General features: G+C 30.1%; 1 protein-coding gene across 2 annotated transcripts; it reads right to left on the bottom strand.

Moving 5' to 3' along the window:
- Window positions 1-3,356: 3,356 nt before the first annotated feature.
- LOC133033253 (uncharacterized) lies at window positions 3,357-6,910 on the bottom strand. Of its 2 annotated transcripts, XM_061107941.1 has the most exons (4): window positions 6,654-6,910; window positions 6,100-6,318; window positions 3,812-5,928; window positions 3,357-3,718 (listed from the first exon to the last, which is right to left on the bottom strand). In XM_061107941.1, exons 1-4 carry the CDS (start codon window positions 6,694-6,696, stop codon window positions 3,587-3,589), a joined length of 2,511 nt encoding a protein of 836 aa, XP_060963924.1. In that variant the 5' UTR covers window positions 6,697-6,910; the 3' UTR covers window positions 3,357-3,586. The 2 variants fall into 2 exon arrangements, with proteins under 2 accessions (XP_060963924.1, XP_060963923.1); XM_061107940.1 differs by having other exon boundaries at window positions 3,812-6,318.
- Between the last annotated feature and the right edge of the window lie 5,238 nt (window positions 6,911-12,148).

Genomic DNA, 12,148 nt, shown 5'->3' with positions numbered 1-12,148 from the left:
GTAATATTAGAAAATTTTGAATTTTTATGATTAATTTTTTTATTTAATTAGAAAAATTTCTCATTTTTACATGGGCTGGAATTGGTCCATCAGTTGAAAAAAAATAATAAAAAAAAGTTTTTTGGTAAAAAAGTGATAAAAAAAGTTGAATTTGACTTAAATATTTTTTCATATAAACATATTTTTGATATAGTGTAAAAAAAAATATATTTTTTGATATTTTCTTTAATTAAGTAGCTAAATTAAGCATAGAAATATTTTAAATTTCTCTTATATTATCGCTATCGGACAAAAATCTAATAGTTTAATATTTTTAAAATTAATATTTATAGTTAAATTTATTTATTACCCATTAATAGGTAATACCCATTAAGAAGTATTCCTTATATATATGGATGCACTCTTAATAGGTATTACCCATTCATGGGTAATATTATAAAAATTGGAGTTTTTATGCTTAGTTTTTTTATCTAATTATTATAAAAAATCTCTCATTTTTACATTATATGAGTTGGGAATGTTCCATCGACTGAAAAAAAAAATAAGAAAAAAAGTTGAGTTTGACTTAAGTAGTTTGTATATAAACATATTTTTGATATAGTATAAAAAGTGATAATTAAATAGCTAAATTAAACATAGAAATTCAATTTTTTCTTTTATTATTTGTTATTGGATCAAAATCTAATAGTTTAATATTTTTAAAGTTAATATTTATAGTTTAATTATTTAATAACCATCAATAGGTAATACTTATTGAGAAGTGTTCCATAAATATATATATTTGAAAGCAAATTGAAATTTTATTAATTTGCTAAATTAGCCAAATGACAAGACTGTAATTCAGTAGGAACATTCCTCCCACTGAAAACTCAATATGGAAAAGAATATGACGCTCTAGCAAAGCTGTGCGCAGTCATATTAGCTGATCGTTTAATGAAAAACAAAGAAACATTGTTTAAAATAGATAAAAGCTTTTGACATTCCATCACCACTCCCCAAGAGGCGAAACCATGGTGATGTTACTTCGAATAGCTTGGAAGAGAATCAGACTCGAGTTTAACATTATGACATTCATGATCCTTAATCCAACTTAACGCCTCTTTAATAGCTAAAGTTTCAGCCATGTCTGGTGCCATTGTACCCCTACCATTAGGGATTAGATAGATTTAGTTAGTGATTTTTTTTTTTAAAAAAAAAATGATAAAATAATTAACTAAATATCAAGACATAAAATTCAATATGTTTTATACGGTTTTGTTAAAAATAATAATTTTTTATACAATTTTTTTAGTAAAAATATTAGAAAAAGGGAAAAAAAATTATGAAACTAATAAAAAATTAAAAAAAAAAAAAGAGAATTAAGGAAAGAATAAATAATGCTACTTAGAAATATTTTAGACTGTTTCGTATCTCTCTTTTATAGTTAAACTAGGAAACAAACCCCGCTTCGCGTGCGGTTGTATTTTGTTCAACTATAATCAAATCATAAAATTATATAAAACTTCAAATTTTAATATTTTATATAAGGGGTAATTGCGGCATAAATACCTAATGTTTACAAATTTATACACTTAAATACCTAAAGTTTTTTTTTTATGGCAAAACCACCTAATGTTATATTTTAGTGTCTACCGTTACCACCACTCTGTTAAAGAGTTAAAACAGAGACACGTGGATGACCAAAATTTGTATGGTTTTGTTTTTTTTTTTTTTAAAAAAAAAAAAAAAAATCTATTAGTTTGTAAGAAAAAAGCTTGATATAAACATTTTAAAAAGAAACATTAAATTGATTAACAAACAAAAATCGATAAATAAACATAAAATACAAGATTCTTTTCTTCAAAACCTAAAAAGCTCGTTCTCCCAATTAAGAAGACGAACGAACGCCGGCAGTTGAGAAGACGAATGAACGTGGACTGAGCTTTCCACCTTGTGCTGAGGACGTCAAAATCGACAAGGGTGGCTTAAACTCATGCATCTCCGGCGGCTGCCTGGGGAAGACTCCCCTGGATATGGTAAATGTTGAAACTGGAACTTGAATGATAAATTATTATTTTGAAATGGCTTTTCGTGCCTTTTATATGTCTGATTGTTAACTTTTATATTGAGTATTATTTTAGTGTTATTTTTGTTTGGATATGTTAATTTGTGAGTTAGGTGTAATATTAAATTCTGGTGGGGTACTGTTTGTTTTTGGAAGGTAGTGTGTGTTCACATGTGAATTCATTGAGTGGAGTAGTTAATGTGGAATATTTTTTACTGTGGTAAAGTGTATATGCTTTGGGAGTTGTTTTTTTTTGTTTGTGTGGGTCATGAAGTGATTTTTTCAATGATGTAATTTTTTGGCAGACTTGGAATATGAGTTGTTCACAGTAATATTGCACCATGGAGGAAGATGGTACAATCATTTTGAAGAGAAAAAATATGAAGGGGGTGAGATTGATTATTTTGATTATTGTGATTGGCTAGATTTCAGCATGTCTGAATTGGAGAAATTTGCAGTGGCACTTGGCTATGATTTGCCTATTCAACTTTGGTGGAGGCCATATGAGAATTCACAGAGGAGGAGCAGCATCCATTGGGACCATCATAGCTATTAAAATTGACAGTAAACTTGTTCCTAGAGCAAAAGAGAGAAATATAATTTTTGGAACTCAAGTTATACTCCAAGTAGAGTGGCTTATCATGAATTGAAAGGAGTGCTTACACAAACAAAAAACTAGGAAAAAGTTCGTAGGATACCATAATATTAGAGTAAGATGTTTTCTAATTTTTTTTGTTTTGGCATTTAAGAGAGATGGTGGCAGCAATTATTTTGGTTGGATTTACCCAGCTGACAGAACAAAAAAATATATATATATATATATATATATATATATATATATATACTAGGCCAGTTTAGAAAAATTAGGTAGTTAGAACACAATCTAGGTAATTTCAGAGCAGCACCAAAGATTATGGTGAAGGCTTTTCGAATTAAAGTATCAATGGGATGTGGAAACTACTATTTGAGAGAATTAACATATGTAATTGGAGATGGTCATGGTCATAGTCATGGCTAGATTTGTAAATATTTCCTCTTCCATGATCTCCCAAGATGTAATTTCTCTTAGCTGTATTAAAAAGATGTATTAAGGATAAAAAAATACAGGTTATGAATGAAATTTTTGCTTTTTTGTTTCTTACAAACTCTCTAATTTATAGCTGATATTGTACATTTATGCCTGCAATTGAATCATAATATATAAGAAAGCTTATTATTTTCTTAAAAAAAAAGGAAAATGAAAAAGATATTCAATTTTTATCTGCCTAAATATATCAAAAGTACCAAAATATATCAAAAGTATCAATAACCATTGATCAAAAAATTAGTTGTTAACTAAACCTGCTATCCATAGTACCAAAATATATCAAAAGTATCATTGCTCCTTACAATAACCAAAAAGACATTAAAAATTACGCTACTCATAGTACCAAAATACATCCAAAATATGATAGCGTCTTATAATAAGAAAAATACATTAAAGAAGATGATATCCATAGGTAGCAAAATACATCTAAAAAGTTCTCTCCATGCATGAGTAATTCAATCTTCTTGTTGTTGAGATACAGAGGCTTGTTCCCTTGCAATTTGTTTCTTTCTCCTTGCATTCCGTTTCACTGTCTCAGGCTCTGGATTAGTCTTTGGTGGTCTGCCTCTCTTCTTTGGAGCATTATCCTAAATTAGATGAAAAATAGTGTAAATTATTGACAATTTTATTAAATTAGACTACACAATCATAATAAATTAAAAAAAAAATGAAATATCTACCTTAGTAACAACATTGGCTTCACAAGTTCTTTTAGAATGCCCTGTCTGCTTACAATTGCTGCAATGATTTTGTTGACTCTTCCTTGGTTGATTCATAACAGCAGCAGGAGGTTCATCATTACTTCTGTTTCTTTTTTTCTTAGGTCTTCCAGGTAGGCTATACTCTGGAGGTGGAAGTATTGGGTTTTGACCGATTTCAGGCCACATATCTGGACTAGGCATTGGTTCAATTACCCCTGCATATGCAGCAACATGAGCATCTTTCTTATACCAGTCATCAACATAATCCATGACTTCCAAACCCGATGACCTAATAGAAGCCAATGCATGCGGACAAGGTATGCCTGACAATTGGAAACCTCTGCAAGTGCATGTTTTGCTTTTCAAATCAACCACAAATCTCTTTGATCCAAGATAAGACACTTCAAACTTTGCATTTCCTGACAGGACAGAGTTACAGTGTGTTGCCACCTTCTTATTTTTCTCAATAATGTCACGGATTCGTTTATCAACTGGAACCACCCATTTCTTAACACTTTCCCTTTTCCTTCGAAATCTACACATAAGCCAAAATCGAACCTTTTCCAACAATGTTATTATTGATTGGTCTCTTGCAGGCATGATTGCTGAGTTGAAGCTTTCACATAAATTATTGACAAGCATATCGCATTTTACACCATCTCTGAAATGTGATCTACTCCATTCCTTAGGGTCTTTTTTCAGCAACCATTGGTATGCTGGTTCATTCATTTCTCTAAGCTCATTCATCTTTCGAGTAAAGTCTACTGGTGTGGTTGCCCTTGCACAAGCCCATAACATTTGTTTAAGTAGCAAGCCAGAATGTTCTTTTTTGAAATTAGAGTATAGATGCCTCACACAAAATCTAATTTCTGCTCCACCAAATAAGTCAGACAATGCTTTTTCTAACCCCTTTTGCCTATCGCTCATCATTGTGAAGATGTTTGGCCTTTGAATGTTAAGATCCTCAACAATTAGCTTTAGAAACCATGTCCAAGAATCTGTATTTTCTTTCTCAACTATTGCATAAGCAATAGGAAACTGTGAATTGTTTGGATCTATTCCAACAGCAGCCAACAACATACCTTTGCAATAGCCTTTTAAGAAACATCCATCCAATCCTATGAGAGGCCTGCAACCCTTATTAAATCCATCTTTACAGGCTTTCAAACAAATGTATACCCTCTCAAACACTCTTTTCCCATCAATCAGTCTAGTTTTAAGTATAGCTGTGCTTCCTGGGTTTGTTTCTAGCAACTGCCTACAATAATCGTCAAGGATTGCATATTGATCCTTCACCGACCCATTTAACAAATCTCTTGCTTTCTTCTTAGCCCTGTAAAATGTAGAACCTGAGATGTCACTGTATTTAGACTTAGATATCATCTCCCTGAAGGCCTCATATTGCATGTTTGGATTAAGTCTAAACTGTTCCAAGTAATGACTGGCTAACCAAGAACTTGTGACAAGTTTGTTATCAAAGACTATGCCACAATCATGTTCATTATTCAATTTGTTAACCCTAACAGTGTTGTTATCCCCACTTACTAATCTTGCATAAATAAACCATTTGCATCCTTCAGCTTTGCATTTGGCTCTGAGCCTATGTTTGTCATTGAAAACAAATGAGTACTGTCTATTTGTTTTTATAAATACCTCTTTCAATGCATTCCTTAGATGGCCAATTGTAGGAAATAGCATATATCTCTTAAACTCAAAATCATCAAAGTTTGACTTTGGGTTGAATTCGTTCTCACTCCTTCGAATTGGATTATTTTCGTCTTCGCTATCCAAGCTGTGCAAGTCATCTTCAGATATTACTCCTTCAGAATCATCTCCATGATTTTCATTGCATAATTCAGTCACTGAAGACCACCATATACTTGGATTAGTAGTATTCTCTAAATCAATTTCATGTTCTTTGTGATGAGAATATTCTTCCTCTTCGAATTCATCATCATCTTCAATGGCAACTTTCTTCTTTCCTTTCCAAGGCCTAGTCTTTTGTACTTGATCATGGACATCTTCATTAGCTTCTTGGTGGACATTTTCATTCAATTCTTCATGTTGGGCTTCTTGGGTTTCATGTTGTGGATTCACTACAATATTAGCAAGCACATTAGCATCAGGGAACTCCCCAATTGTGCAAGAAGACTTCATATTACTATTTTCTAAAACTGCTATTAGGAAGATATCAACTTTTCTATATTTTCTTCTTTTCATATCAAAAGCCATTAGACTAATCTCTTTATCTGAAATGAGCAGTGTACCATCTTTCATCGAATTCCCATATGGCCTCCACCAAAGTTGAATAGGCAAATCATAGCCAAGTGCCACTGCAAATTTCTCCAATTCAGACATGCTGAAATCTAGCCAATCACAATAATCAAAATAATCAATCTCACCCCCTTCATATTTTTTCTCTTCAAAATGATTGTACCATCTTCCTCCATGGTGCAATATTACTGTGAACAACTCATATTCCAAGTCTGCCAAAAAATTACATCATTGAAAAAATCACTTCATGACCCACACAAACAAAAAAAAACAACTCCCAAAGCATATACACTTTACCACAGTAAAAAATATTCCACATTAACTACTCCACTCAATGAATTCACATGTGAACACACACTACCTTCCAAAAACAAACAAGACTTCTACCGTAATTTAATATTACACCTAACTCACAAATTAACATATCCAAACAAAAATAACACTAAAATAATACTCAATATAAAAGTTAACAATCAGACATATAAAAGGCACGAAAAGCCATTTCAAAATAATAATTTATCATTCAAGTTCCAGTTTCAACATTTACCATATCCAGGGGAGTCTTCCCCAGGCAGCCGCCGGAGATGCATGAGTTTAAGCCACCCTTGTCGATTTTGACGTCCTCAGCACAAGGTGGAAAGCTCAGTCCACGTTCATTCGTCTTCTCAACTGCCGGCGTTCGTTCGTCTTCTTAATTGGGAGAACGAGCTTTTTAGGTTTTGAAGAAAAGAATCTTGTATTTTATGTTTATTTATCGATTTTTGTTTGTTAATCAATTTAATGTTTCTTTTTAAAATGTTTATATCAAGCTTTTTTCTTACAAACTAATAGATTTTTTTTTTTTTTTAAAAAAAAAAAAAAAAAAACCATACAAATTTTGGTCATCCACGTGTCTCTGTTTTAACTCTTTAACAGAGTGGTGGTAACGGTAGACACTAAAATATAACATTAGGTGGTTTTGCCATAAAAAAAAAACTTTAGGTATTTAAGTGTATAAATTTGTAAACATTAGGTATTTATGCCGCAATTACCCCTTTATATAAATATATAATAATAAAATAAGTAACTATTCTACTAAATTTTTACTTTTTATTACTCTTAAAAATATAAGAAAAATAAATTAATATTGTACAAATTATTTTGAACTTAAGATAATTCTTATTTAATTAGTTTATTATAGATTAATATTATTATAAGGTTAGTTTTCTAAATATTATATCGTTTGAATAAACTGAATTGGAATTTAAAAAAAATGTAACAATTGATAAATCTAGAAAATTTATCATATATGATTTCAAAACTGTTGTCCTTATATCATTTTAAAGTACAATTGATAAATCTATAAGAAAAAAAAAACTCATATTATATCATTTCAAAATTGTTGTTATCGCTGTATCTCACTCACTTATAGATGACACTATATTTAAAGTCGTTATGTTATAACTATATCTTATTTATAGTTGTCATTATATTCTTAATAAGTTTGTCCTATATACATAGAGTATAATTATAATAATGAAATAGAGATGAAGAGAAAGTATGAACGAATAAATATAATTTGATGGTCCCAAATTGAAATTTTGAAATTAAAAAGGAAAATTTGACATATGAAAGAAAAAAAAAGAATAAGATGGTGAAAAAAATTATGTACATAACAAACATATGTATAGTTATAATAGTTAGATGGAGATGCATGGAGAGAGTGTGTGAGTAAATGGAGAAAAAAAATTTGTAAAAAACTTATTATAAATATCATAGAATAATAAAAATAAGAGATTAACGATTTTCTAAAAAAAAAATATATAATAATATACATAACTTAATAATTTGTTGAAAAAAATAATAAAACAAATGAATTATACTATGTACAAAAATCACTTTTATTAAATTATTTTTATATATTAAATTATTTTTTATTAATGGGATTAATCAATATATGAACAATAATTTAAATAAATCTTACAATCTTAACTTTTTAATTCAATTAATAATTATTTGTCATGTAATTATTAAGTCTTTTCTCTTTAATTTTCCTTTTGTTGATGATGCTAATTTATTCATATTTGATTTCTACAATTTTTGTGTTCAGACCATTAAGGTAGTGTTCTACTAGGGGATCTAACGAGTTTTGCCCCTTCGCTAATGGCCTTTAAGAGTTCAAATTCCAGTAGTGTATATAAATCTTCAATTTGTTCTATTTCTTATATTAATTGAAATTTTGCTACTTTTTTTTTAAAAAATTTACAACTTTATTGTTTATATCTTATTATGGACATTCATGGAAATTTGAGTTTCTTTGAAATATACAATTAATGAGCATTACCTTTTGATCATAGTGTGTTTTCCATGACTGAAAACCTCAATAATCTCTATCATTTGATATCAAATAAAATAAAATTATCATGATGTATACATTATGGTTATTTAATGAGTAATTAGTGTGTTGAAATTGTTGAGCTGATATTTAGAATTGTTTATAATTGAATTGTTTCTTTGTCAAAATTAATATTAAGTATATTTATATGTTTATAGGTTTATCTATTTTCTCTTAGATCAATCATACTCATATACATGTTATTTTCATTTTGTAATTTAGATTTTCTTAGTCATTATTTAGTTCACTTAAACCTTTTCCGATTATGGTAACTGAAGTTTTGTTTCTTTTAGGTACTCTATTACAAAGATCTGTATTGCATGTATTGTTTATTTTTGACTATGAGGAGGTGGATTTATTTATTGGGAACATATAGCGTGACAAATTATTGTTCATATATTGAATAATTATTTTGATTAATGAGATTCATATATGTTATAGGGAGATTTTTCTCATCTAGAAACTCGAGACCAGACTCCTGTTTGGAGGACACGTGTACTCAATTTCCCCAAGGAAAGCTGAGATGTCAATGAGAGACTCCTCGAGTTTAAACCTCGCCTGATTAGACTCAGCGAGATAATGCGGATATGACCAAGTCTAATCGCATTCGTACGACTCGCATTATGTGGGACCAAGGATTTCCCCAAGGAAAGCTGAGATGTCAATGAGAGACTCCTCGAGTTCAAACCTCGCCTGATTAGACTCAGGGAGATAATGCGGATATGACAAGTCTAATCGCATTCGTACGACTCGCATTATGTGGGACCAAGGAACGGGTTTAACCCGCATGTATCATGATATATACGAGTATCCCCACGATCCTCCTGCGAAAACACGAAGATCAATTCTCTATGTTGCGAGTTGGTCCCGATGACCCAACAGCCTCGATAAACCGACATAGACTCGCATGTCTTGCTTCTATCATCTCGTCATATGATGTCCACAGAAGCGACTATACAAGAACGCAGATATCTTAGACTCAACTAAGTCTCGAATACATTCTAAGCCCACGAGCTTATGCAAGAATGTGAACAACCAACTCGCACTATAGAAGTCGCGTACGTTGCTGTATTTAGTGAATAGAAAATGTTCTTCATTTATTAATGTTTACGTTTTTAGCTTAATTATTGTAAATCAATGTATAAACGGATTGACAATGAATGCAATCCTTATGTAAATGATAGAACACTTGCTTTGTATATAAAGGAGTGATCCACCGTGAAATGGGACGGATACAAAATCTTTGCAACAGTGGACTAAGCAGCCCGTGATCTGACTGAACCACTATACTTCCCTTGTGTTTTATATTTTGTCTAGCCTTTTTCTTAAGTATTTGTGTTCCCAGTTCGAGTACTCGCCGTTCTAGGTTGAATACTCGCACTTATTCATCATTTTTTGTAAAATTTATTGTGTTGTTGTAAAATTCCTTCAACAACAATATATATAACTGTGTATATTGAATTCTTTATTCAAATAATTATTTTTTATTTTTACGTAATTATTTATTGTTCATATATCTAGAACCATATTTGATTAAAGTTAAGATTATAAGATTAATTAATTTGTGATTTCTTCCTATACACATAATAATAATCTCACCTAATAACTAATAATATTTTTTCTTTAATTTTTAATTGTATCACTTTCAAATAACATAGAAAAAAACTAGTACAAAATTTAGTATACGTGCCTCGCACGTAGCTTTTTGCTAGTATGTATATATATAGATAGATTTTGCTACCAAAAAAAAAAATGAATGAATACAAAATTAAGAGTATTCTTATTTGACATTTTAAGGTGTTTAATATTACATCGACAAAGCGTTATATATCTTTTTTATAGTGTTAATACTTTAAGGTACTCATTAGCACTTCTCTAAACTATTAAAATATAGAGTACTCATTAAAATGTATTTTGATAAAATATAAGAAACTAAACTATATATAAGAGAAATAAATCGAGACTCTTGATTTTTTGTTTTTTTTTTAAAAATAAATAAAAACACAATAAAATGAGCATTTTAGTCTTTCATATATAAATAAAATTCACAAATGAAGAAATATAGGATTTAAGCCTTTGATAAATAAATGAATAAATAGTCTCTCTGTTCATGTCATTGTGAATTGTGGGTGGTCATGATCATGGAGAATGGGACCAAAACTACACTGAATGTGGAACATGATTGGAAGAGAGGGGATCATTGCATGGTAACATCACATTCATTTATTTTGACTTCTAATTTATAAGATTCATTTTGGACCATTAATTAGTTTTCATACCCAAATACAATAACCTTTTTGGCACTATGTATTGATGACAAAACCTATATATGTGGTATGCAATAATATCAACACTTTAAAATGCCTCTATTATTGGATCCAACTAGGTAGAACCTTTGACTATTTATTTAGGGAATCTTTATGTGAGTGCTAATTAATTTCTAATGCAATTCTATTTCTGTAAGTAAAAAAGAAAAAAAAAATCTTTTCAACCATGTTTGTAATAAAATTGCATAATATATATAGCATGTGATAAATTTGATATAATGATAAATAGACTACTTACGATTTTTGTTCCTTAAACTTTCACATGTATCAAATTATACCTTTTGAAATTTTTTGGCCATTAAAAATTTCTCCTGAACTATTGAAATTGTTAGATTTAAAGACTTTTGTCTAATTACATTCAATTTTACTAATTAAATTATGCTCTTAAGATTTGATATATATCAAATCATGCCCATCGAACTTTGATATGTATCAAATCATTCCTCCTGAACTTTCATTCTTGTTAGACTTTTCTTACTAAAATTAGACAAAAGTCCTTAAATCCAACAATCTCAATAGTTTAGGGGAAATTTTTAACGACTTTAAAAGTTCAGGGGACATGTTTGGTACATGTCAAAGTTCGGAGGGTAAAAATCTTAATTAGCCAAATAAATAAATCATACTATTGTTTTTATTTTCTTTGAGAAAAAACAACATTAAAATCTCAAGAGTAAATCTAGTGGGAAAAACCCCAAAAGAAAAAAGAGTGTCAGACAATATCATTACGAGTCTGTTTGCAAAACAGCAATAATACAATCAGATAGCCAGACCACCAAACATAATGATCATTCAAGGACAGTGCTAACTTTGCTAAAATATGAGTCACGCTCTTAGCAAGCTTAGGACAATACATAAAAAGAATATCAATAAATGATTACAATAAGCAATGATATCTCTAATAATACATCCTAAATACGACTTATCAACCTTACTATAAAAAATGACACTAATAATACTAAGACAATCAGACTCTAACACCACCCTTTGATATCCAAAGCAATAGAAAAGTAAGATCCCATAGTAGATATCCAAAACCTCAACAACATTAGGCCGGGAGAAACAAACATTCCAACTCCAAGTTCCAAAAGCCAGGATGAAACCAGACTCATCACGAAACACTGTCCCAATCCCATTTATAACTAACTTAGAATTTAACCCAGCATCACAATTAATTTTTACCACCTTGTTAGAATTTGTGAATAAGGTGAATGAGGTTCTATCTCAAAACCAATTGGCCATGGGAGGAGTAGTACATTCCTCTTATATATTCTATTATCTTTCCACATATTAGCAATGTGGAACTCTCTAACATCCTCCCTCAAGATGGTGGCTATTTTATAT

Source organism: Cannabis sativa, unplaced genomic scaffold, assembly GCF_029168945.1.
Source record: "Cannabis sativa cultivar Pink pepper isolate KNU-18-1 unplaced genomic scaffold, ASM2916894v1 Contig3, whole genome shotgun sequence".
Classification (NCBI taxonomy): Eukaryota; Viridiplantae; Streptophyta; class Magnoliopsida; order Rosales; family Cannabaceae; genus Cannabis; species Cannabis sativa.
The sequence above is the reverse complement of the archived record's forward strand: the minus strand, read 5'-3'. Positions and strand labels throughout refer to the sequence as shown.

Excerpts from the sequence above, each read along its gene's own strand:
- LOC133033253 (XM_061107940.1), bottom strand. The coding sequence starts at position 6,696 with ATGCATCTCCGGCGGCTGCCTGGGGAAGACTCCCCTGGATATG. Across the intron at positions 6,319-6,653 it reads GGAAGACTCCCCTGGATATG|ACTTGGAATATGAGTTGTTC; the intron begins GTAAATGTTGAA and ends ATTTTTTGGCAG. Across the intron at positions 3,719-3,811 it reads AAGCCAATGTTGTTACTAAG|GATAATGCTCCAAAGAAGAG; the intron begins GTAGATATTTCA and ends CATCTAATTTAG.